At 43.0% G+C, this 26,970-nt stretch overlaps 1 protein-coding gene across 1 annotated transcript in view; it reads right to left on the bottom strand.

The window, feature by feature from the left end:
- Positions 1–4,778: 4,778 nt before the first annotated feature.
- Positions 4,779–26,970, bottom strand: part of PDGFRA (platelet derived growth factor receptor alpha) — a 35,710-nt gene continuing 13,518 nt past the window's right edge. Inside the window, exons 6-23 of the mRNA XM_050895416.1 lie at positions 25,775–25,946; positions 25,482–25,671; positions 24,848–24,963; positions 24,286–24,412; positions 23,096–23,289; positions 22,543–22,637; positions 22,300–22,432; positions 18,052–18,156; positions 17,229–17,339; positions 16,787–16,940; positions 15,505–15,671; positions 14,242–14,357; positions 13,577–13,699; positions 12,859–12,970; positions 10,402–10,501; positions 10,175–10,280; positions 9,228–9,463; positions 4,779–8,172 (exon numbers count right to left, since the gene is read on the bottom strand). Of these exons, the coding sequence (XP_050751373.1) occupies positions 8,025–8,172; positions 9,228–9,463; positions 10,175–10,280; positions 10,402–10,501; positions 12,859–12,970; positions 13,577–13,699; positions 14,242–14,357; positions 15,505–15,671; positions 16,787–16,940; positions 17,229–17,339; positions 18,052–18,156; positions 22,300–22,432; positions 22,543–22,637; positions 23,096–23,289; positions 24,286–24,412; positions 24,848–24,963; positions 25,482–25,671; positions 25,775–25,946 (2,505 nt within the window). The 3' untranslated portion in view covers positions 4,779–8,024. The remainder of the gene's footprint in view (positions 8,173–9,227; positions 9,464–10,174; positions 10,281–10,401; positions 10,502–12,858; positions 12,971–13,576; positions 13,700–14,241; positions 14,358–15,504; positions 15,672–16,786; positions 16,941–17,228; positions 17,340–18,051; positions 18,157–22,299; positions 22,433–22,542; positions 22,638–23,095; positions 23,290–24,285; positions 24,413–24,847; positions 24,964–25,481; positions 25,672–25,774; positions 25,947–26,970) is intronic.

The following is a 26,970-nucleotide window of genomic DNA, read 5'->3' as shown; positions in this document are numbered from 1 at the left end:
CAGCCAGGGAGAGCATCACCCGACCAGCCCACAGCTGTAACAGAGCATGGACAGTCCTCTGTGCTTGTAGCCAAAGGCAGCAGCCCAAACCTCCGTGTTGCTACATTATGTCATAGCTGGGATTGGTATAGAGGGTCCTCTGTCCATTCCTGCTTTTGCATACATAAAAGCCAAGCGCAGGCAGCGCTGATCAAAGCCCTGGCGGGGTCGGCAGTGGCACCCCTCCTGCTCTGCTCAGAGCAATCTCCCTGGGCCATCCAACTGGGAAGCACAGCTCGGAAAAGCATGAGAAGGTCTTGGGGCAGAGAGGGAAAACACGTTTAACTAAATTCACCCACATTTTCTTACTGGGTAGCAACATTATACCATTTTTTTTGGCTACAGGCATCTTTCCTCCTTCAGGCCAGTCCACCTCCACTAACTTCCAGTCAGAGGAACTCCCGTTTCACACACAGAGCATCAGAGTATTGTACACACACAACCAAAACTGCCAAAGGCAGCCACCACAAACTACGCTGAAAGTGATTGAAATATGTTGATGAAATCCCACTCCCCTGCTCATCCAGCCGATCAGACTAGAAATGATGGCTAAAGGGTTTCTGAGCTCCTCTGAGCAAACAGTGTGGAAATATAAGTCTTGGTTTGGTGCATGCCCAGAGTGTTGAACTAATAACATTTGTCTCACATGTAAGCAGCTGCAAAACCTGATATTTACACAAGGATTCACAGAGATGAGAAAAGACTGCTTTTTTTCTAGATGACAGGCTCTGGTTCAAATGGGAATTAATCTGGGAAAACCCTCTGGTCTGTGTCATACAGCATGCCAGGTTAAATGACGACAGTAGACTCTTTTTTTTATAATTGAAGATTGGCTTTAAAGCATTGACATCGTTCCCACACCAATATAGCAGCATTTTTAGCTACCAAAGCACCCATCATTTTGCATGTCAAATAGATTGTGAGCAAAACAAAACTCTACCTTTGAAAGCAATCAATCAACAAGCTCACAAATGCACTTGGTATAAATACAAATACACCCAAATACACTAGCTGGTGGGAGCCACTGTTTTGCAGAGCTGTCGCTGGTAGCGCACACATGCTTGGCTTACCTTCGACAAGGTGGCTCCAATTTCAAAGCTTAGAGCTGCCTTTAAACAGGCATTTCTAAGACTCGAGCATCAGCTGGCACATGCTACTGCTGGCAACACAATGGCTGTTGTCTCAGCCACCCAGAAGTAATATGCAGAAGATGTCTTTTATGAGGCCGATTAGTAGAGCTGGAAAACACAGCCCATTTTTTAGATACCCAAGCCCTACCTCAAGTCCTGACGTGAGTTACTTCTCATTTTTTTTGGCTGTATCAGCTGGTCTAATAAATCACATCCCCCTTCTTACAAAGCTTGCATCACTTTTATGGAGAAATGATAAAGGAGATGATGCTCCCGCTGGTGGAGCGCAGCAGTGCTCATGGCAGGGTGGATACAGCAATGTCTGATACATCAGATTGCTGCAGAATTTGGAACAGATTACAAACTCTAACTAACCCTCAAACCTGCATGCCTTCTGGGGGTTAGAATTTTGGGGTCTGGCTACATACATTAGACTGGTCCCAACTCTTTATTTTTTTGAATACCACGAAGGCAAGTTAATCTGGCCCTCAGCTCAGAAGTGCTTCTGGCTCCTCGTCTAACATCAGCACAACACTAAAGCAATAAAAGAATGAATGCAGAGGAGACGAACGCAGTCTCAGCTGAGTTTGGGATATCTAAGGTCTCACTCCTCACCATATTTAAAAATCATATTTTATTCTAAATCCCTCCCTCTCTCCACTAGAGGTAAGTTTTTTGAGGCAAAAGGCAGAGTGTCCCTCAGCGCTATCAGGGATAACATGGCAGTTGCCAGTGAAGTTTCCAGTTTTGCAGAGTTTGGGTTGTATGCTGTAACACAAAAGGGATAACTGTGGCCCAGAAAAATCCCAGGCAAATTCCCTGACTTCCATGATGCTGTTTCAGTTTTCCCTTTGGTAAGAGTAGACTTGAGTACATATTTCGTTCTTAAAAAGGAGTGTCTACTGCAGGTCACATCCTATGGAAAACTATGGTTATCATAACAGGTTCAAAGTTCTTCCAAACAAAACATTTGGAGCTGAAGGACACCGTCTGTATTCCTTTACCTCCTATTGTTGTAAAGGCTCCAGCTGCTCTACCTCTGCAGTGGCAGCACATCTGTGCTGCTGTGGAAACACAAACAGAAAAGGGATGAGGGAAAGAAGAGCTATTTAACAGATTTTTGTCTGATGCTTCCATCTTGTGGCCAACTCGGAAACGAAAAGTTTGGCTCTGTATTTCAGTAAAGGTATTAACAAATGTAAGGAAACACTGGAATTTTTAAAGGTGTCTCAGATCCTTACTTCCAGTTATATGGATGGGGATGAACTGGGGTTGGGAGTTAGATGAGTTTTCCCTTTGAAAGACACTGAACATCAGTGCCAGCAGAGGAAGGGGCTGGTCCCTCCACTGCCACCCACTGTGTTTTGGTCTCACGCGAGCTGGCTGTGCCAAGGGGTGCAGGCCAGAGATGGCGCCAGGTGGACAAGCCCACGAGTGCTGAGCCCAACCCTTCACTTTGCTGTAGGCGTCGGTGGCGGGACTCCCACAGCGTATGGACTCTGCTTCAGCTGCCGGCTTCATGGGCCAGCCCAGGTCCATGAGGTGACTTTCCCTCTTCTTTGTTTTTGAGCATACAAAAGGCTTTCCTTTGCTTTCCTCTGATCTTTCCCAGGGCTTACGCCATCACACAGCTCCCATACCACACAACCTCCAATGATGGGGATAAGGTGATGGGACATGGCCGTCTTGCTGAGACAGTTGCAAGGGCACGGTGCCTCAGGTTCCCAGAGCCACCAGGAGCATCTCGGGGTGGCTGGATGACTTGCGGCTGGCTGATGAACCTGCTGCTCCCCTTTTGCACCACTCACAGCAATCCAGAAGCTTAGCCAAAGGTCTGTTTACCTGCATAAACTGAAGTCTCCTGCATAGGGCCCATGTGGAAAGCCATTCCCTACCTTACCCTTCCCATCCTGGCCAGGAGCCCGCCTCTCTCTGCTGCTCCGGGCACAGTGCCGCTCTCCCCCAGCTCCTCTCTCCTGGGCACACTGCCTCTGCCGTGTGCCAGTGCACTCCCTTAGTACATTTCCAGCCAAATACTTGCAGAGGCCTTGAGACAGGGAGCGAGACGATGAGCGGGACTCCTGCTTGACACCCGGACTGTGGTTATCAGTGGAGTGAGGGGTTAGGCTTTTGCCCAAAATGGATCTACTTCAGCAAGAGGGTGAGACACTCACTGTCCATGCTCCCCAACATGGACACACACACTCACAGGCACACACAGCCGTACCCTACACATGGGAGATTGCATTCCCACTCTGCAAAGGGGAAGAAGAGGATGGAGAACTGAATTTGAGCTCTGTACCCAGCTGCAGGCTCTTGCATAGAGAGGGATTTTGATATCACCACCCTTTAACGTGCACAGCAGGAATAACGAGTCCATCAGTCCTCATGTCTCACACAGCTGCTGAACTTCCAGAAGAGCAGGTGCGTGGCCGAACAGGACAAATGTGAGGACACAAGTGCTGCCATGAACTCGTTCCCAAACCCCTGGGGTGGCAGGAAGTGTCGCATGTCTGTGCAGTGTTGTAGGATAGACTCCTCTTCGGCAAGGACACAAAGGAGAGGCAACCTGCTCTAACTCTTATCTAAGGCAAGGGCCCACGCTGCTGAACTCTGTTTGAAGCAAGGAGAGGTTTTTCTTTGCGAGGAAGTGGTGAAGGAGAGGGAGATGTTAGACGGAGAGTTCATCTCCAAGCATGTTTTAACAACAGTGACCACTCCATGGACAGGAGGTTGCTAACCTGCCTGTTCACAGGGCTTTCCTGCGGCGAGCCTTGCCTGGCTCCCACTGGCAGACCAGGAGAGGCTCCAGTGCAGGAAGTGCAGCTGACAAATTTAACTCCGTTTTCAGGTTGAAATCTTGCAATTCTTCTCAAATTCACGTTCAGTTACATCCACTGTGTAAAATCAATTACTGTGGGAGCACAGAACCATAGGACAAAATCTGGTTTGATTCATAAAGAAGGTGAGCTCAGCATAGGTTTAAAAAAACCCTGCAGCCAGAGGCAGAGAAACCGTGGCCGTTTCAAGGTGGGACCATCTAATCCTCTGTAATCATCAAAAGCTTGAGGCTAAAGACTGACACAAGTCACTTTTAGTCCCTTGTTAAAAGCAACCTTTGCATAAAATCCTTTATTGTACACCGGTGCTAGAAGCGGCAGAGAGCGTACATCGCAGACACATGGCGCAGCATGTCCGTTTGTATCCCATGTCCCCCCTTTCCTCAGTGTGTGCAGACCAGCAGGCATCGAACCCCCCAGCACACACGGTGCCAAGGTCAAGAAGCGTTTCATCTCGTGCAGGGAGCCCGGTGCCCACCTCGGGGCACATGCTCTGCTCCGGGCAGCAGTTGCTGGAGCACCGCATTTGCCATGTTTTGGGGGACAACATGGCTCCCCACAGATGTCACTCACTATCCAGGTCATTTGCTGCAGGCACTTCCCCACTATGCCCACTGGAAGGGCTCAGAGACCTGCTTGTCGTTGCTGCCCGATGGCTTTACAGAGCACTCAATTAACCAAAAACCTTTTGAGGGGAAAAAAAACCGCAAGCAAGACTGATTCTTTATAACCATCTTTCAATAAGTGAGTATAGACCCCTCACATATCCTTAAATTATATATCATTTATTGAAATATAGAGATCTTAATTTACAGGATTTTTTCAAAGACAAAATATCAACAGGGGCATTTTTGAAATACATTTTGTGCCTACCATCACTCAGGCCAGTTTGCCCTTCTTCAAACATTTCACAACAGCCACCATTTTGGAAACACTTCCTTTTTTATTATTCTAAAATATAACTTTTGGACATTCAAAGTGCAACAGTTAACGTGCCTGTGGAATATATCACAGTAAAAAAAATATAAACAAAGGCAGTGATATAGCTGTCATAAATGTTTTGGCAGTATTCTAGAAGTCTATATAAAAATACTTATATACATATTGATGTATAACATCACCATATCTCACGTCCTTCATCATGTAATAGGACCGTTTTGTACAAGCTGCAGACCACGCTGTAAGGAATTGGTTGGCCATTCCAAATCAAAAGCTGTGTTTCATAGGCTAACACTGATTGTCGTTACACAATTACTGTAGCGAAAGGTTTGGGAATATCTCTTCCAGTGGCTTCTCAAAAATTAAGCCATAAAAGAAAAAGTCTGTAATACTGATAATATTGTAAAACTAAACAAATCATCCTCTCATAATTCTCCCTCTCTAGTAAATCTCCTCTCTTCCTCTGCTTCTCATTCCAGTTTCCAGGCCATCTTATCTGATTCCAAGCCTGCAGTGAGCTGGGTTTGGCTAGACCCCTGCCATGGATGCAGTTCATCTACATGATAGTCATGACAGGATGAAGAATCAACATTACCATTCATCGGAAAGTGAGCCAGCTCTGGTTCACATCCACCATTTGGGTCTAGCCCCGAGATGCGCTGCGAGATACAGAATGAAACTGGCGAGGGGAAGGGGAGACCGCATGAAAATGTCCTTAGATTCCAGTAACTGGTATAATAAAATGTGCTTGGGCTGATTTTCAAACCCTGAAGAACACTAGGCCATGTGCAAAAACGCAGGTGAAATTGCTTGCCTAATTTGAATGTGTAGTTTTAATGACTACACATGCAAATTAAGGCGTGTGTGGTCTCAAGTGGCCATTCAGATATCCGGGATATCCAATAGAAAATTTGTGTTTCCTCAATTCATAGTTCATAACTGGAGGGAGACTTTACATTGTCTCATCTGTCCTGGCTATATCTAGAGTCTTTATGTTTCACAGTTGTCCCTGTACAGAGCTCAGTGACATGTGTTTAGCTAAAGCACGGCTCCCAGGAAGACACTCGGTCTTGCTCTGTTGACTGCAAGAAATGGAGGATGCACCATCACTCACGGTTCCTTCTGATTGTCAGCCTCCATCAGGGTTGAAAATGTGGGTGCCTCGCTTCAGATCCTATTTTCACATCTGCAGTACACTTGTACGTGGCCTCAGCCAGGTGACATTTTGAAACCCAGATCCAGAATTATTTGCCTGTAACACTGACAATATTATGTTTGCTTTCATTTGATCCACAACTGTCCACAACAAGTGAAGTCAAGAGGACTTGCGTAGCTTTTCTTAGGGCCGTTGCAAGTTAAACTGTAGTTTAACATGGCAGCATGTTCTGTCGGTCACTGCTGGTCCGTCTTTCGCACTTCCTAGGAAAAATACTGCAACACAGGGATGAGTTTGCACTGCATTTGCATTGGTTGTGTCATGGCAGAGGCTGAGTACGTCCTGCGAGGCACTCATCGCACTGAATTAAGGTTAAGTTTGAAAGTTGAGCACCAGAAAGGATGGGGTCCTTCGCAGTGATGTACCTTTTTTCACATGTAAGTCTTCCAAAGCATCGTATCTCAATAACACATTGTACAGTGATAGCAGTAATCGTAATACTTCGTTCATGTAAGTGGTGTCGAAAAACAATTATTGCAGGCTGAGAGCAGGTTCATTTTCGTGCACCTTCTTCCAAAAAACACTCTTGGAAGCAATTATCTTTTGTAGTTACAGTCTGCAAAGATAATAGTCAGAGTTTTCTGTTCCTGTTTAAACCTGAAAACTAAGAGAAGAATATTTGCTGCAGAATTATTTTTGCTTATTTAAACTCGAGTTCCAGGCGGGGAGAGATGTCTTTGTTCCTTGAGCAGGTCAAATATCAAATTGATTCTTCACAGCTTACCCCAGGATAGGATTTCTTTTGAGTACCCATGAAACACTAATAATGGGATGTTGCTGGTAGTTTATCATAATCTTCCATTCTCCAGCATCTTGGAAATCTGGCATAAATTAATTTTTTTTTTAATTTAAAATTTTAGAACCTCACTTAATCAGAGGACAATAATTGCTTCTAGAATATCCGATTAGAAAAGCTACTCAGCTCATGATAGAAAGCAAAATCTTAAATTGTTCTCCTTGTTAAAGTAGTTTTAGCTAACCAGAGCAGTTACCATACTGTGTAGAGCCAAAAAAAGAGTTGTTTCATAAAAATTTTCAAGTCAGAAATTTTTTCCTTGTACTTAAAAAAGTTTCTTGAAACTGTGCTTTTACTGAAGGACAATGAATTGTAAAATATACATTTAGTGTTACTGAAAACAGTAGTAGTATTATCTTGAAAACAGCTATCTTCTATAGTTAATAAAGACTTACTAGGTTTCTAACACCTATTATAGACTGGTTTTTAATTATTATTATTATTATTATTCCCCTTTACTTGCATTAATGGTAAAAAGTAACATGTTTTGTAGTACCGGTCAGTCCCTTGTGGTTTTAGACCTTTTTGGTCCAAAAGTGGTTTTCGCATGTTCTTCAATTCACATGATAGTTCAACAGCAGCTGACATTGAGATTGAGGGAGGAAGTACACAAAATTCATGAGCGTTCTCTTCTAAAATCCATGGCATATGTTCAATGTGCACCTCAAAAGATCCTTGAGTAGACAGTTATTTACATAATTACAATGGTGAAGTATTGCTGCAGTGGAAATTCGATCCATCAAAGTTATATGAATGCCCTTGAAACACAAAACTGGTCTGTTTGTGGCCTTTTCCTTCGTCCTCCTACCAGTTCAAATGGCAAACAACACTGAGATGCTACTGAAGTACTGCAAGAAGCAACACTAAAAAAATCCGTCTTCGACATGTCTCTTTTATTCATACTCAGGCTGAATCCTCTGCCCATTGCTGGGAGTTTCTCTGTACAAATCTACCTCCTCCTCACATCCTTGACATTGCAATAAAGTGGTTTTCTCTGTGGAGCAGAAGTCTGTAGACGACACAGCAAGCTTCCCCATGTGCAGAGCTGGAAGGTGTCTGTGGGTTTACAGGAAGCTGTCCTCCACCAGGTCTGAGGAGTCGATCCCAATGTCATCCATCATGTCAATGTCCTCAATGGTCTCGTCCTCTCTCTTGATGAAAGTAGAGCTACTGGAACCAGTTTCAATGGCACTTTCTTCAGATGTCTGGGAACTGGAAAAGACAAACATCTCAGAGATAAAATATGTGGCGAATGTGGCTGGGTAAGTACTCCAGTCTCTAGCAGAACTGAACACTACCTCCCCACATGCTTTCTGACCCATAGCACAATATTAGGTGACTCTGATCACCCATTTCTTAGGACATGACACATCTTGTATCTCAAGAGTAATGAACCACCTTGGAATTCAAAGGAGCGGGTTGTTCATATGTTCCTCCAAGCACTTTCTGCTAGAGACTCGTTAGAGAAATAGCTTTATGACATTGCTGTGACAATAGGTCACTTAGGTAAATCTAGGGAGGTTGGATGAAAATAAGATAACAGTAACAGACAATAAGATAGGAATACCAGAGAGAGGTAATAAATCTTAATCTGGATAGTGCTTCTTAGAGACTTCATTCATCCCCCTCTTGGAAATTGCACAAAAATATCAAAAAAAGAAGTTTCTAGGTTGCTAATTCTAGATACTATGAATTAAGTGCTGAATCAAACCCCCACCATTCACAGTAAGGGTTACACAGTGTTGTGCTGTAGTGGAATAGGTCATACAAACTGACAAGGGCGCAGTAAAAAGTCCTGGGTACCCTGCTGTCAATGAAAAGAATACCATAGAAGATATTGAAAACAACTTCTCCCAAATTTTGGAGTGGGTCTCGCACAGAACAAATCAATCCCTTGAGATATCATATGCAGCTCCAAGGCATTGAGCTGTAGGGGCAAGAATGTGTTGCAAAATGTGCCCACAGAGCCACCAGACAGCCACTGTGACTTGGCCAAGCTAAGGAGGGAGTCCCAGTGACACACAAGAGCACCCCACCAGCAGTCCCCTTCCCCTGGCAGTCACAAAAGAGGCAAAATTAGGTTTTTCCCATTGAAAACACTGTGGCCACTCATACTACCATATTTACATGGGACCTTCCCAATAAGTAGTTTCAACAGAGCTAAGGAAACCATTTGTGGAGTAGGATGCTAAAAAGTGTTAATGCACATTTCCAAACATGACCCCGAACGGTGACTATGGGCTACATGATCTGTAAACCGCACCTACCTGTGCCTGTTCCTTTTGCCAAGCTCATCTTCAGAAACAGGGTCAATGTCAGGCAGGGGGATGATGTACCCGCTGTCAGCACTCAGCCTCTGCTCATCAAATCCACTCTCCCTGTCCTTTAGCTTGTCTTCATTCTTGTAGGTGACACCAATGTAAGCATTGTCACAGTCCCCTCTCATGCGTGTGACAGCTGGGTGATCACTTTTCAGGAAGTCCAGGTGAATCTTCTCGTAGCTCTGAAAATATTCATTTAAAATCCCTCACTAGATGCTATTCAGTAAGGCTGCCTTTCTTCAGATGGGTAGCTGTGATTCATTAACCCCGCAAATATTCTGCCCTGTGAGCCAGCAACACTGGATAGAGAAACCCAGCATCTTCAAATGATTTGAAGGGAGAAGTGACACGTAAGTTTTAGACGATGCAGGAGTGAGTGTGGCAGCATAGAGCAGACAAATAGATGTGAAAGAGGGGTAGGGAGAGGGGGAAGGGAGTGAAGGTAGGTAGGAAAATGAAACACTGAATGATGGGGCAGGCAGAGCTTGTCCAGAGGTATCAGAAGTATGAGGGGAAAAATTGCTGGTGTCAGGGTCCAAAGTGGGAGATAGGGAGATTATACACATGGGTCAAGTAGTCCCTTTTCTAGAATTCTTTCACTGCCTAGAAAATCCCATGAAAATATATAAAACCCATTCTCCAGTAGAAAAATTGAGTTAGTAGGATTTCATTAGAAATGGAGAGTTCTGCTTCCCAGCTAATACTGCAGAACTGCTTCTCTCAGTAAGCTTGCATGCAGAAACCAAACATGCAATGTCCCTGTCTGAATCACATAATCCATGTAGATTAGGATGTGCCAGTTCGGTGCTCATGGCTCTGATGCCTGGAACAACACTTATAATTCCCTCTAAAACAGTATATAGAAAACACAGAGAAAATTCCAAAGAGCCAACCTTTTTGTACTCTCCAGGCAACAAGCTCTCCACAATTTCACTCAAATGGTAGAAAGAAGGTCTTTTCTCTGGTTCACTGTTCCAGCACTTCACCATGATCTCATACCTGCAGATAAGATGGAAACCATTTTAACCAACTGGTAGGGGAAAATGAGTAACCAAACAGAAATTAAAGCCAAAATTGTCTGGAGACTGGCCAGGTGTGGAAAAGCCAAATGCACACATACACTTCATTGGTAGCATGATCGGGTTTGGCCATTCGGTATCCACTCTTGATCTTATTGTAGAAAGTAGAATCGACCATCATGCCAGGATATGGTGTGCCACCTGCAGATAAAAGAGAAGAAAAAATACTACTCTATACTTGACCATCCATGCAGAGTTCCCAAATACTGTCTTGCTGTTCATGTCAAAAGGTGTTAACGCTATAGTTTGGCATGCCATCAAAATTAATCTTTCCTAGCCAACGTTTCACATCAGAACTATTGTCTTGACCACATTAAGCCCTGATGTGAAACGTTGGCTAGGAAAGATTGAAGTAGATACTACTTAGAAAAAAATACCTTTACAGTGTTTATAGAATATACTGACTGGGCACAGAGGTTGGATGATACCTGGATCAGGTCGTGAGCCTGCATTTGGCAGATCTGAGGTCATGGCTCTGCTCTGCCACTGACTTTCTGTGTGACTTCAGGCAAGTCACGTGCTCTGTCTGGTTTTATTGCCTTTGGCACCTGCACGACAGCTGAGAGTGACGTGGCCTGAGTTACTCCCCTCATCCTGGCTGTAAGGGCAAAGCCTTAGTGTGAGCCAGTCCCCTCCAAATCCAAGTCTTCCCACCTGGGCAGCTAGCTTTAGACAACAGCTAACGTCAGGTGCATGCGTTGTCAAAAAGTTTGGACTTGGCCCCTGAGCTGACACACTTAAGCAATCATTTGGGGCCGCAGCATACAGACATCATTGCAGTCGTGCTCAGTTGTCGCTGGTGTGTAAAAGGATCATTCAAGCTGAAGTCAGTGTTGCAACAAGATGCCAAAGCTGACCTTCTTAACAAACGCCACTTGGGATATGTTTTGCTTTCCAAGAAAGATCATCTTTCTCAGGTGGAGGAGGCATACTATAATATCACTCCAGAAACCTCAGTCCTTTCAAAAGCAGGATTTTCACCTAAAACTGGGCTTCAGAACCTTCCTTACAGGTAGTGCAGTGAAGCGCAGGCTTAGCTGTGCCTCAGTTCCCGAGCTACCCAATGGCACTCCCATGCCTCCCAGGGATGCTGGGAAATGGATATTACAGGATCCTATGATGCCCAGAGATTACAGTAATCAATACCATAAATAGTGGTGCAACTGCTGTTTTCTGAGAAGCAGCTACATGACAACTTATTCTAGAAAATAACATTAGGCTTGGGCCTGCTGTGGGGCAGTAGTAGATACGATACAGGCATGCTTAATTCTGCTGAGAGTAAATCTGGGCAATGCATGCTTAGTGAAGCAGGCCAGCCGCCCACCCGGGAGGCTAATTAATGAGGCTGAGGAAAGACCCAGGCTGTTCCCAGCTGGGAACTGTACATTGTCTGTAACTGTTATACATTGTCATAACCACTTTACGTTGCCATAAACCAACTGTGTGAACAGTGCTGACCTGGAAATGAGAAATCAGCATCCCAGAAGATTGACATTTGTTTTAATTCTGTAATGGGACTAAGACGGGCTCTTTTGAAACATATATGAAGAGACTGTTTCAAACCAGCTGCTGGGCTGGCCTGCAGCCCCAGGCACCCTGTTGCAAGAGGGAAGCATTTTCCTTTTCATATTAGCCAGAAAATCCATCCTGGCCTGGCACACCAATACTTGTCCACAAAAGCTTTTCACTCAGTGCTTTCAGTTCTCTAGCAAAAAAAAGTAGTATCTTGCAAAAAAAAAAAGTCTAAAGAGAACTTTGGAAGGGTATGGACATTTCACGCCACACCTAACGCTGGGATGTGAAACTCCATATAGAAGAATAACTAACAGTTGATTTCACACTGTCCTGGTTTTGGCTGGGATAGAGTTAATTTTCTTCTTAGTAGCTGGTGCAGTGCTGTGTTTTGGATTTAGTGTGAGAATAATGTTGATAACACTCTGATGTTTTAGTTGTTGCTAAGTAGCGCTTATCTTAAGTCAAGGACTTTTCAGTTTCCCATGCTCTGCCAGCAAGCAGGTGTGCAAGAAGCTGGGAGGGAGCAGAGCCGGGGCAGCTGACCCAAACTAGCCAAAGGGATATAAACAGGGGGGAGTTGGCCGGGAGGCGTGGATCATGGATTGGGCATTGGTCAGCGGGTGGTGAGCAATTGCATTGTGCATCACTTGTATTTTCTTGGGTATTATTTCTCTCTTTTTTTGTTATATTCCTTTTCATTACAGTTATTATTACATTATTATTATTAGTTAGTAGTATATTTTATTTTCCTTTAGTTATTAAACTGTTCTTATCTCAACCCACAAGTTTTACCTTTTTTTTCTTTTCCCTCCTCCCCATCCCACTGGGAGCGGGAAGCGGCTGCATGGTGCTTAGTTGCCAGCTGGGGTTAAACCACGACACACACATATATTTTTACTGCAGAATTTGAAATACTTTATGTAGAACAGCTTGAACTGAAAAAGCTTAATCACTACACATAAGAAAGTGTTCACAGTACATACCAAGAGAAAATATTTCCCACAGCAGAATGCCATAAGACCAGACATCACTTAATGTTGTGTACAGATTGTCAAAGATGCTTTCAGGTGCCATCCATTTTACTGGGAGGAAAGTCTGTAGCAAAAAGAAAGAAACCCCAAACTGCACAGATTAGTCATTAAAGAAATGCTTCCCATTACAATTGTTGTTTGATAGCCAGGATTAACGTCTCTCTAATAAGAAGTTGTGTTAACCTTGCTAGTGTTTCTTTTTAATTCCATGTAACACAGAGGTATCGGGATCATAAGCAATGCTACTATTTGCTCCCCACAAAAACTAATTAAGCCATAATTGTATTCATTTTATCACTAGCAAATGACCAGGCTGATTGAAGGTATGATACAAAAGCTGGCACTGCTGATCTATATCTGATATGTCATTGATTGCTGTGTCACTACTCTCCATACCATAGTGACAGTTCCTTAATAATTTATCCAGTCACAAAACTTGCCAGTTAAAATGTAAGCCCATGAAGTACTAAGTGTGGCCAAGTACTTTTTGGCTTTAAATCAGAATTAGGAAAGTTACAGGAATTAATGAAGAAAAATTGTTCTCGGGAGCGTTCGTCCCAATGGTCAATTAGCGTAACCAACACTGACTGGCAAGAACATTAAGCACTATTTAAAACTGACACTTCTTATTTCAGTTAAAGCAGAGCTCAGGAGATTAAAAAGTACATACGCTGCCCTTGGAGACATAGTTGGAATCATGCATGATGTCTCTAGCCAGACCAAAGTCACAGATCTTCACAATTTTTCCTTGAGCCAGGAGGACATTACGAGCTGCCAAGTCACGGTGCACACACTGTACGGAGAGAAATTAAGTTGTTCAAGGACGTGCTAATTCCACGAGGGCCATTTCCCTTGCAAAGATACCTGAAAAAGTTCTGTTGACTTTCTGGGCCCAGTCTTAACAAGACCTTCTACTGAACAGGCACCTGTATTGCCCCACTAACAGGGGCAGGGAGGCACCGGTCCTCAGAACCAGCCAGGGCTCATGTGGATGCATTGCAGTGGGGAAGAGACAAAAGTGATGCCACCTTTTCCCCTTCTACCCAGCATGTACTGATGATACGTCTATGCTTCTGACCATGCTGGTCTGTGGCTGTATGGACCCTCCACCCAGACCCTGCCTAGATCCACCGCCATCTCTGGCACTTTGACTCCATTAATGTCGTGGGCTGCAACAGGAGAAGAGGACTGACTACTGCTTTGATTTTTCCAACCATGGTGATCTCAGTTGCCAGGTAAGTGAGAAAGCTGTGTTTTCAGAATCTAAATTGAACCCATAGTTGGAGATGAAGACGTTTTTACACTTTCTTCCATTTTACTTTTCTATTTACTTACATTTTTAGAAGCCAAGAATTCCATTCCCCGTGCAACCTGGTAGGTGAAGCTCAGCAAATCCAGAAGGCTGAGGCCCTCTGAACTGTCATCTGAAAGAAGGTTTTTGACTTCTGATTCTGTTGAAAAAGAGAGAAAAATGTGTTTGTGCTGTGGAGTGTGAAAGCAGCATCCATTTCCCTCTACCTATCATGATTCTGAGCTGATGATTTTAACAAAGTACCATGACCAAACCAGCATTTTCATAATAACTAACCACTTTTAATGTCTGCGTCAGTCACTGACACTGCATTCTTCAAAACACCCAGTATTAAATATAGGTTTTGTTTTTTCTCCTGTCTGTATTTTTTTCCCCAGAGAACTGCAAGAAAAGGTGAAGTTAAAAAGGCTCACTGAGGTGTCATACAGGTTGTTTACAATACTCAGCATGTGGTACAAAAACATTTATTTAGAGGTGGTGCCTTCATTAGGTTTTTGTGCATGCATATACATTCTTATCCGTTTACTTTTGCTGAACACTGTTATGTTTCCCAGCAAGTATTCACTGGGACTAATCCAATAGCAGCAAAAAGGGTCAGGAATTCTATGGCAACAGTTCTTATTTTTTTATGAAAGATGTCAGCAAAAAAACAGTCAAAATTCAGTGATTCATTTACCCCAACTGTCCTAGAGCACAATATGAGTACATTAGTCTGCCATGTAAATCTGGGACTGGATATGGTTCAGTTTCTGAGGCCTAGAGGCAGAAGTGACGATGCCTATTTTTAAAGCAAAACATATTTGGTTTCTGAGAACAGGGCCGGGGAATGGGATGCATTCATTATCTTCATTACATAATCCAGGAAAGTATTTGGGAGTGTTCTGCATTTGGTAAGTGTCAGTTAATGTAAAATGTAAGTGGAAACAGAGCAATATAAATGACTATTATTATTGTTCATTGCTATTGCTCAAAATCCTGCAAACTACAAGACTGATAAAATCACTACCTCCAAAGAGTGCCTACAGCCCTGTTGCAGAGCACAGCCACTCTGTGCTTCAGCACAGAAGCAAATACACAACTGGACCCCTTCTGCTCCAGGAGTATGCACCCCTATCCCCAGAGGATAATGAAGAACACAAGCATAAGCTTTTAGCTTATAGCTTATAGCTTATACTCACACACTTGCAGAACACAGCTGAGTAGTTGACATCCGTATAGAGGGCAAAAATAAGATATGCATTTATGCAAGAATTATTTGTATTAATGATGTATGCAGAAGACATTACCTGACATAGATTTCTTCTTATATGAAGCAGGCCGATCATACACGGATCTCTGAATATCAGAGTATTTAGATCCCTCCTTCCTTTCCAGCATTGGCACGTACTGAGTGGTATCAGCTTGTTTCATGTCCATGTATTCTCCAGTGTTTTCAAATGATAATATCACATAACTGAAATTGGAAAAAAATACAGGTGTGTCAGCTAGTATTACCCAAGTTACTTCCCTGCCACAGCATCCTGCAGATCTAACAGTTGTCTTACAGTGTACAATTGTATTGCTCTGAAATATAAGAGCTGGCTTCTTGATAGGGAATACATAAAGATCATGTATTATAACATAACCATATATTATCAGATATTAGTACATGTTACCATGTATCACTGTAGTCAAACACATGTGTTTCAAACTTATCCTTTTTTCAATAGTCAGGTATGTAAACGTATTGTCTAACTCCCTCAAATCCCACTGAATTCAAGTATTACTGCCTAGGACTTTTAGTTCAAGGTATTCCAAATGATAGATGTAATTTATTCACCCAGACAGTTTGCATCAAATCCAGTCCTGCTGAACAAACCCATGCTCAGATGAATAGTCCTGGCTGTACTCAGCTACCAAGTCAGTCGATCTTTTTGCTTGAGTGGTTTTTTGAAGGAATCTCTGTTCACCTTCTAAATCCTGGCTAATTTTATGACACTGCTTTATTGCTGAATGCATGAGGACAAGCATCTCCACCGTCATCTGGAAAAAGCTATGGGATGAACATTAACCATAAGGAAACTATTGAGACTGGCTAAGCCATTGGTAGATAAAGGAGAGTACTTGAGCTTGGAGAACAAACTCTGCCAGGTTGTTTGAAGGGAAGCAGTTTTAGACAGCAGAAATTCCCCAAGCAGGGAAACAAGGAACCCAGGTAGTTATGCTGTACTTTTAAAACTTGGGTGGGTAGAGGCAAAAGGATGTTTGCACAGGAAAGAGGAACACTGGGCCGTGCTTTATTAATAGAAATGTTCTTTGGGACTTCAGGATGTCTGTGGAGAACCCATGGTGGTCCTGGGACTGCACTCATTTCTACACAGGGGAAACATGGATCTAGAACACATGTCAGGAAGACTGAACAAAACCTTCTGCTGAAACCTTCCCAGACCTATGAAACCTGATAAATAAAAGTCTAATGAGAAGAATTAGGGAGGGCTCTAAACCAATGAATCAGAGGAATGGAGTAAGGGTTAGTAATGACATTTCCTTAAGTTGCAGGTCATACTTTTTTTTTCCTTTTTTTCCCACCTTCTTGTGCTTTCATCAGCTGGGTTCATCCCAAAGATATCCAAATCTTTCTTTGGCTTCTCTGGGTGTCGGTTCAGGAAATTGTCCCTGTTCTTATGCAGATAGTTCACCAAATCACCATAGAAGCAGTATTCAGTAATGATGTAAATAGGACCTGATAAAATGAAGCAAAATAATGCATTGATGAGTGGGGTCTTTAAAAAAAAAAAAACCAACCAACTCTAAAAATAGTAGAAAATAGAATATAAAACATAAAAAGTATTGTGAGTTAATACATTTTTATTTACTAAGTTATGACTGCAACTACTACCAAATATCAAGTAGGTTTGTGAAACCTTTTATTTGTTTATATTAACTGTTAAATCCTTTACTAGAAATTTGTGTGCTTGTTAAAGTGAATGATGGCTCCACAGCAAACCTCCGTTTTGTCAGCCAGACCCACCTGATTTTGTACAAGCTCCAAGCAGATTCACAATATTCAGGTGCGGGCCGAGATGTGTCATTATCTTCAGTTCAGACATGAGTGCCTGTTTTTCACTGGATCTAGCTGTAGCTGTTGAAAAAAACACACCAGCCACTCAGTGAGAGCAATTGCCTTTTTCACAATAGCAAATGATTTCTTGTTTCTTGCCTCATTAGAGTATTGCTACCATGGTTTCTTGAAGAAGACTGTGTCCTTTACTTGACAAGGGGCTTTCTTAAGACTTGGAGAGGAGTCACAAATCACTAATAAAGGACTCACTTGATGCAGCTCAATAGCTGACCCAGTCTGTTTGTCCCTCTCCAGGGGTACAGTGGATTGCCCAGGTGGCACAGAGGCACTTTGCAAGTTACTCATTTCAACACAAGCAAGCTCCTCATGGTTCCTCCAGAATCACTGCATCAGATTCTCATCTCTTGTGAACTGGGAAATCTTCAGTGAACTTAAGATTCTCACACGAGACCTGCCTGTTTCTCCTTTGTTGTGTAGCTTTCATTTGTTCACAAACATTCATGGTTATTTTATCTTTTTCTGAACTTGCTGAGTTATTGTGGCTGCTACGGTCCATACAGCTAAAACCAAACTTTGGATGTTTTCGGAAGCCTGGATACCTTCAGTCTTGAAACGCCATGAAGCAATCTAAAGTCTAATTTTAAATTTCAGTCATTCCACAGTTCATTTGCAACTTCAGGTATGGAGAATCTATTTATACACAAGCAATGCTTAAATAACCCTCTGGAAACATGCCCTACCTAGCTTGGGAAATGGAACCGTGACAACTTACGTTTCAGCATTTTCACAGCTACTTTCATCACCGGTTGAGAGCGACTCAATCCATACGCCGTCCCTTCGACTACTTTTCCAAATGCACCAGAACCGAGGATTCGACCTGCACACAAGGGAGAGCATTATTTATTTCAGAAAGTAACAGCAATTCGCCTTGTTTCCCGCTGCCATTCCTCTACAGGTTGCGATTCTTGTGTGGAAAGAGCACACTCACTTATCCAGACCACTGGTATTATTGTTATTACTGTTGTTGTTAAGCAGAAAAAGCAAATATGAAATGCTGTCATTAAGTACGATTCTTAAATAAAAACAAACAAGCAAACATCAGGAGCACCTGTGCACGTGGGAGCTCAACTCATTCGAATTAATCTCCTACTGTGCCCTGCCACCCTCACTTTATCCTTTCTAATCATTGATTCTCCTACTTTTAAGTTGACTTCTCTGCCTCAGTCAGCACCTGACTACAGTACAGTTGTGTCCTTTACTTAAAAATCTGAAATGGACTCCTTAGCTGTAGTTTCAGGCTGTTATATCAATGCTGGATACATCTAGCAGTAAGATAGAGTGAAGCACATCAACAACACATTTAGAAATAGACAGGCAGGACCATCATTGATCTGCAAGAAGCTGAAATACATGTTGATCACATATGAGGCGAAACTTCTCTGAAGTTTAATGTACAAGTGTGTTTCATATGCTGGAATAAATGTTATTGCAAATTTCCAAGTGCTGTAATGAAACGGCTAATGTTTATACGCACTTTACTCTTCCCACAAATCAATTTAGACAAAAATTTTGGATTATCATATCCTGTCTCCTGATACGGATACAGAGTGCTGAAGAATTGTGTACAGATTGAGTAAGATTTTAGAGAAATATGAACTGCACAAACATATTCCAAAATACTATATTTCATAGTTTCCATATTGAAGAGCAAGTTCATCAAGGCAATGCTTACTCAGTGAACAAACCCGTATATGAGCTCCAGATGCCAGGATATTTTCATATACATGACAAGCTCTCTATTTTATTTTATGCTACTTTTTAACTTCCAGCACAGAAAGAATAAGTAGTGACTTTTACTATGGAGATATATGGCATTTTGTCCTTGACGTTCATTTGCAGTTTGAACTTGCCGCCTTTTATGCTTCTGAAGGTGTTATCTGGCATGCAATGCCATATGTTTCTGTTATCCTCCAGCTACAACCCCCATTTTTATTGTATACATGCTTTTAAAAGAAAATTTCCAGCCAAACAGTATCTACATCACTAACAAGGACAAGAAACGGTTAAAGAACTCTTAGCTGAGTTACCACTGAAGAACTTCTCCAAGACTATGACAGCATAGTTTGTCATGCACACAAAAACTATGAGATTTCTTTTCAAGATTCCTGTGCTCCAAGGGTTATTCTTCCCAGTCAGGATGTGAGAAAGCTTCCCACTAAATTTCAGACTAATTCAAACAACCTGAGCCTGAAATTTGGCCCCTGAAACTCTTCAGACCGAAGGTCTGGGAACCATATGGCAGGATGCAGCCCTTCAGAATGCGATGGCATTTGCTGATGCTCCTTGATCTTCTTGTCTTCACAAGCCAATTTCTCCCCAAACCATATTGTCGGCTGAGCACGAGGCGCACATCTCCCTCTCCATCACCTCTGCTGAGCCGGGGTGCACGTGGAGACGGTGAGAGCCCTTCCGGAGTGGCGGGGAGCAATCACTGCTGTTTCCCCTTTTCACCCCTCTCCGCAGACGGAGCCTAAGCCCCATGTGTTTTACACTTGAAATTTGGAGCCAGGTGGGAGCTGACTGCTCAAGAGCTGGAGGCATCTGTAATGCCATCACATTCTTGATGTCAAGGCCTTCAGTGGAGCCCGAAATTATAGCATGTGTTTACTTTTCTTAGTATAAGGGCACCGCTGTGATTTGCTCAGTGAAGGAGCAGCACTGCTTCTCCACCACAGAGGGACTGAGCAGACATAGCAGCAGCTCAAGGCTCCTCAAACTAGTGGAGGAACAGTGCCTGGGGGTGAGAGCTATTTCAGCCTCTGTACCCATCCATAGAGCTTATCTGCTGAGCCTGTCAGAGAGGTGCCGTTTTTCTGCTCGGGGGGACACAAATACAAAGGTGAAGTCTGTGAATTTGTTCCAGACACAAGCTTCTCAACTGGATGCTTCTTTGGCTAAAATTGAACTGGGACGATCAGCCCACCCCAAATTAAACCATAACTCTCTTGGTCTATATCAAAAGCCAAACAAGTGACAAGCTTTATAATCTACATCCAATTTCTAGACTCATGAGAAATTAGGTACCACATCCCTAAATGCTATGTAACTTGAATCTTAACTTGCCTTTTGCAAATGGGAATGGGTCTGATTCTGTGTCAGACTAGCATTTCATCTTATTAAGGCCACCAGGACAAACGGGTGGCTGGCTGGGAGGCAATGGGAGCAATTCTGCCACCTCTCTACAGCCACCCCAAGATCCTGAGAAACAGCAGCACTCGGACACCGCTCCTCAAAAGGCCCTGCCCTCTGCCATCTCAGCTGAAGGAAGAGGTCCAGGTCCTGCTGGGACCTTGCCACTTCTCAGCAGAGCCAGGAGAAGGCAGTGGCATTCAAACAGCTCACTGAGTTACAGCATTTCTCGTTCTGTTACACATCTCCCAGTCTTGCGCTGGCTGCTGAGCGCTTTAAACGGCAGCACACTACATACTTTGTGGAGGGGTGATAACAAAGGGAAATCTGCAGTGTAACTCAAATTTATCAATTGAAGCTGCGTCCAGCCAATGTTCAGAGTTGGCATTTGACGCAGTACTGCACTCCAGGCACTACTAGCTAGAAAAACAAATAAATGCCAGCTGGCTTACACAGCTAGGATGGGAAATGCTCGTCTGGCTGAGCCAAAATGGATTTGTGTGCTGCTTCAGAGCCTCCCTGAGCTAAAGGTGTAATTGCTTTGCTGTCATCTCCCACTTCGATAAGAGAAAACCCGCACAAACCAGAATTATCAACCCCAGAAACAAAAGAGGTGCCCACCAGCAAGCATTTCATATGGCAAAACTGCCAGCGGGTAAATGTTAACCATGTCAAGAAGAACGCTTGTGCAATCCAGCTCACTAAAAGGACATGTATCATTAGTTTTTAAAGCACTGACTATCCTGAATATACTTGTAAACAGGAAGGCATTGAAGTAGGCTGGTGCTCATGAGTCAGAGGGAGACAAAGTCACAGTGGTGGTCTGTTAACAACTCAGATCTGACAAATCCTATTTAGGCATATAATTAAAGTCTGGCTTGTAATAAAATAATGCCATTAAATATCCACCCTCCTCTGGTTTTCAATTAGCAACATGAATTTAATTAAAGGATATCATTCCTGAACCAGAAATTTTTGCGCTGCTTCTTTCAAGAATTAACATCAATTCTCTCTCTGTGATGGGGAAGGAGAACTATACCAGGGGAGTATGTTTCTTAAAATATATCAAACAAAAAACATATGTCATCATCTTCTCCTGTATTTTGTGATACAACTTGGTGCAAGTTACCTCCAAGAGAGGGAAGCCTTGTATATTTAAAGCACTATCTGGATAGAACATTAAAATTGTCTATAATCATTACACTTTCAATTGATATAAATGACAGATTGGGCCAGCCTTGAAGAAGTAATTACAACTGAATTCTATATGAACTCCAATGCAGGAATAACAAAGCAAGAAAGCAGAAGGGGAAAGAAGGACAGTAGCCACAAAAATAAGTTATGCAGTTACTCAGCACTGATATGTGCACAGCATGGATTAATAATTTAAAAAATATTTTTAATAAATTATTTTAATATAACTACATAACTGCTTGCAGATTTCCCTTGGCCTCTGCACGTAAGTATATAAATGTCTTGCAAATAAAAATGCTGATGTCCTTCTTGTGGGTGCCTTAGCAGAAGTGAGTGTTGAAGAGGGCATTTAATGCTGGGAGAGGCCCCCTACATGGCCCTCCATCATGTGGCGGTGGGCACTGCATGCGGGACATGTGGAGGAGAGCTGGAATGGAGGTGTGGGGGGGACGCTAACACAAGGAGCTCAAGGCAGACACCACTGTAGGAGAAGAAGAGGACGCGGAAGGAGAACTGAGGCTCTGGACTTCATGGCCATAACTTACATCACAAATCCTGGTAGCAGAGATCTCAGAGTTGTCCTTAATCGTCCTTTTCCCCAGAGAAGGATGAGCTTAGTCCCTTAGAGGAAACTTACCAAGCACTAACCCGTCTCGAGGAAACTCCCATCTGGAGTCATAAGGCAGTTGCATTGGGTCCACATAAATGTATTCGTGGCCATCAGGGCTGATAGACTCAATGACTCTCCATCTTATCTCATATCTCGGCTTCTGCAAAGCATATTGAATGCAAAACCAACCATTAGTCCTGTGCTTGACTTCAGAGCAGATCAAAACCCAGCAAGGCTCAGCATCCAAACTGAAATACTTTTCTACATTACCTGTTTCCATATGATGACCAGGACAATCAGTGAAATTATCACAATCACTAACAGCACTAAGACTGCAGCAGCCACTGTTAGTTCTGATCGCAAGGCTGTGGAGCAAAAAGACAGACCATATTTTCCTCCTGAGCCATGAGGAACATGACACACACATAAGACACCCACCTCCCCTACCATCGCAGTTCCCGTGTCCTGCAGATGTGGCAGGAGCAGTTCCTGAGGCTGGTGACTGTAAAGTCTTTCCAAGCCCAGAGCTGCGCTGCCTTCCTGTTTCAAAACCAAATGCAGAGATTGTCTAGAACATCCCATTGCCAGTGGCCATAAAATGATAAAATGAATCATGAAACCATGTAATAAGCAAAAAACAGATGCACCATAAAGACCTGTAGAATGCCTCATCCTCAGATGTCCCAGGGTGGAAAAAAAATCCATTTTCATTTATTTTTATCTGCAACAATTCATGTTTTTATCTATTAATACTGAACTGGGGTGTGTTAGAGAGGGGTCAAACTGGCTGCTGTAATTTCACGGAAGGACAAAGCCAACTCACTGGGAGCCACAAGCTTCAGTTCCCGAGTAACAGCACCAAGGTCATTCCTTGCCACACATCGCACAGCCAGGGTTTCCTCTACCTTCTGGAAGGTCACCTGGCTTTCCACCATGTTTTTCTCATCCGAGTGGTCTTCCATGTGTATATCAGAGATATTGTTAGTCAAAAGAGTCCATGAGGTGTCATTGCTGCACCTGCAGAGAAGAATAACAGGGGAAAAGGACGTTGGGCTTAGGTATGGATAAAGAAGAGCGAACAGAACAAGAATCACCTTTCCCTATAATTTTCTTCTGACAACGATCCTTTTAAAGACCGGAGATGCTTAAGATCACCTCTGTGAAAATTCTGCATCTTTCTTCCCTCGGAGTAATTTACCTTCTGATCCTCATTACTGCTGTCACTTTGAGGGCCTGACAATGCAGTCCAGCAGGTCTGGTATAGATAGACCTTGGTGTCACTATGTATCCCATAAAGTTATAGTACTGGATGGATCTCTATTTCTCCCTGAATCCTTAGTGCTGTACAAGGCTCCCTGGGGCAGGGCTAGGAGGACAATCATCCCACCAGGCAGTAAGAGGTTTTAGCACAATGAGAGCAGAACACAGCGGGGAGGTGCCCAGCGCTTCTAGCCTTCTTCCGTGCATGGTCTCCCTCTCCCTGGTGGATAACCTCCCAGGGAAAAACCGGCCTCCCAGTAGCCACAGAAAGAGCCAGTCTAGAACTAGCTAAAATGGGAGTAATTACTCCACGTGTCTAAAATACTTTGAAGATGAAAATTATAATGAGGCCAAATAATTACAAGTGAAAATTTAGAAGCACGCAAGAGTGTTAACGAGGCAGACTGAGCTATCTGTGAAATGATAAGAACTCCCTGAATGGAGGGACAGCTGCTTCTCAAGATCCTTACTCAAACCAGGACTGTGAAATCTGCTGAGTTCGCTTATAGAACACAAAGCTTTTATGAGAGAAACCTCCTGAACTGATGCATTGTGTCTTCTCCTACAGGATGCAATAGGAAGGGCACTGACAACCTCCCTTGAAATATAAGCAACATGCCTCTAAAAAGAAAAAACTGATCTAGAGCTTATTGGCCCTTGATGAGGAAAACGTGGTACGATAACTAATAATGTTAAGCTAATCAAGGACACAACAAATCATATTTTAGATAAGAAAGCACCCGCTCCTCTTACTTTTTAATGTCCTTGCAAACCAGCCATTCCACATCAGGAAGCGGGGTCCCCTCCACCAAGCACCTCACCGTCTGCCCACCCGCAGAGCCGTGGTGATCGTCCACGAGGTCTAAGATCAGGGCTGGAACTGGGAAAGAGTCAGGAGTTTGTTAAAATATTTGTCAGAGTCTACAAAAAAAACAGCCTGAAATTTCAAATAAAGCAGGACAGGTGTTGTTTGGCCGACAGCTTAGCAACAGCTAGAGACCCAGACTCGTCCAGGAGGTCCTTATCTCCTGTAGGACAGAGTGGATCCTAGGCTAGAGCCATGAAAAGGAAGTGCTGTGGTTATGCCACGTCCTCATGTCATACTAAATGAGCTATCGTCCCCGCTGCCAGCTGGAATAACTTAGGCGGGAGGATAAAGTTTCTTTTTGGCTCAAGGCCAGCGCAGAAGTGAAAGCCAGGATCAGGATAGGAGAGCTCCAAGGACTCGGCACACACGCACTCCTCCATCTGTAAGTGGATCAAGTCTTTGCTGTGTGCCATCAGTTCTGGTGGGCAAGGCTTTGGGGCTCCTTACCTTGTATTAGCAAGGAGAAGGTGTAACTTTTAATCTCATCTTCATTTTCAGCAACCAAAGTATAGTATCCACTGTCTTCTTCCTTGGCCCGGATCAATTTTAATATGCTCTGAAACCTGCAGAAATAAGAGCTTTTGTTTGTATTTTTAAAGCAGGCATAAAAAAAATTCACTTTGGTGCAACATGTAATCTCGGTATGTAGAGATTATAATGTAGTGACATTTAGCATTTCTAGCATACCTTTAACTAAAGTCATTATTCAAGCAGTAAATAACTACCAACATACAACTGAGAAACAAGTGGGCATAGTTATATTCTGCAGGGATCTGACAAAGCCCCTGATATTACTGGAAATAGCTAGAAATTATTGGTGTGGAGACATGTTGGAGGGACTGAAGAGGCTTACTGCTCAGAAAGCAAGATTTCTATGGTTTGGAGAAGTTGATGTTAAGAAGGGAATAAGAAGAGGCAGATTGGACATCGCCCTTTAGAGTAGAAAACAAATTACTTTTAAATGCCACTGAGGAAGAAGCAACAAACTGAGGTGGAAAGAGAGAGCAGGAGCAGTGGCCAGGTTCCTGGGGTAGAAACTCAAGTCAACATGGCAAAGTAAGGGTCAGAAGAATATTTTTACCTTGTTTCCTGGACTTTGTTGGAACTAGTAACAATCTCAGTAAGATTTTCAATCAGAGTCACGTTATCCTTCAACCAGTACATTTTTGGTGCTGGGTATGCCTGCACATCGACGACAAAGTTTTTGACTTCGTGTAGATTGACAGCTTCCAGAGGGCTAAACTGAGGCTCCAGGTGAACAAAGCCTTTGTCTGTAAACGAAAAAGCCTTGCATAAAGAACACTGTGCAGCATTTTTCAAAAATGGTGTTTTCCAATGTGTTAATAATTTTTGGACACTAAAATCAGACTATACCATGAACTGTAATGACTACTTTCTTATTTTCCTTAACTTCCTTGGTTGCATGCCGAGCAGTACATTCATAATCGCCTGTGTCTTTCACTGTTGCCTCAGGAATGGTCAAGGTGTAAACCAGCTTCTGCGATGGGACTTTGATATCATCAAGTTTTATCAGACCTTTTTCTTTCTGTAGTTTGGAGAAGGAAAAAAAAACATTACTTAAGTAACTGAGCTGAAAGCACACCATTGAGGATCTATGATGCCACTGGAGTGAGAGCAACCATCTAAACCCTGCATGGCAGAAGACTTGTTTACTCAGTCAGGGATGTATTTTTCAGCCACAGGCACAAAAGGCGTGTCTATGAAAATGCACCCTTTTGGGGGCAGGCACAGAAGGGTGAGGAGGTTGAGAGCTCTTATTTTGTTCACTGGAAACAAATACCGTTCAAAATTTGGGTGAGCAGCCTGAAATAGCGCTTTACTGCTTATGCACTACCTTCTCCTCAGACATAAAAGCCACTTGACTTTTCTTTGTTCAGTTCCCATGAAGTAGGGTGAATTTTTATCCCCTCCACCAGACAAAAAGTAACCAGTAGCCAGATGCTATGTTCTGCCTGCTCTCAAAACAAGAATAATTTATTGGCAAGGAGAAGACTCCTGCCAGTAAAAGGATGGTACGAATGGTAGACCATGTTATCATGAGAGGCTGGAACAAAAAATATGGTGGGGCTAGTTTTGAAAGGTGGCATATAGCAGAGCTTATGACGTGTAACATGGAAAATAGAACAAAACCTCAAATCATTTGTCCTCTTGGGCTCTTTTAACTTAAATAAAAGATGGGATTTGGGGTCACAACTAGGTACACTTCAACTACTCCATTCCTTCAGTGACCAGACTTTTTACGTGGGATACTCTGAAATTCTCCATTGACCGGGACTGACCCTAACCAAGTTTCGCTGAATAAAAATTTTCACTGCAGAAGGATGTTATGCCAGGTTGAAAATTTCTGAGGTTCTCCAAAAGTTTTAAGGTTTTCTTACTAGACGGTTCTCATTAGTGAGTAATTACACTGACTGTAAAAGTCATTTTAATTTACACCTGCATAATGAGGAACAATTAAGACTGTGGACTTGATTCTTCATCATCCTTTATTATGCCCAAGAACCCAGGGTTTAAGAGAGCCATTTTAGAGGTTCAGACCTTCAGCAGCA

Source organism: Gymnogyps californianus, chromosome 4 (assembly GCF_018139145.2).
Source record: "Gymnogyps californianus isolate 813 chromosome 4, ASM1813914v2, whole genome shotgun sequence".
In the NCBI taxonomy this organism is placed as follows: domain Eukaryota; kingdom Metazoa; phylum Chordata; class Aves; order Accipitriformes; family Cathartidae; genus Gymnogyps; species Gymnogyps californianus.
The sequence above is the reverse complement of the archived record's forward strand: the minus strand, read 5'-3'. Positions and strand labels throughout refer to the sequence as shown.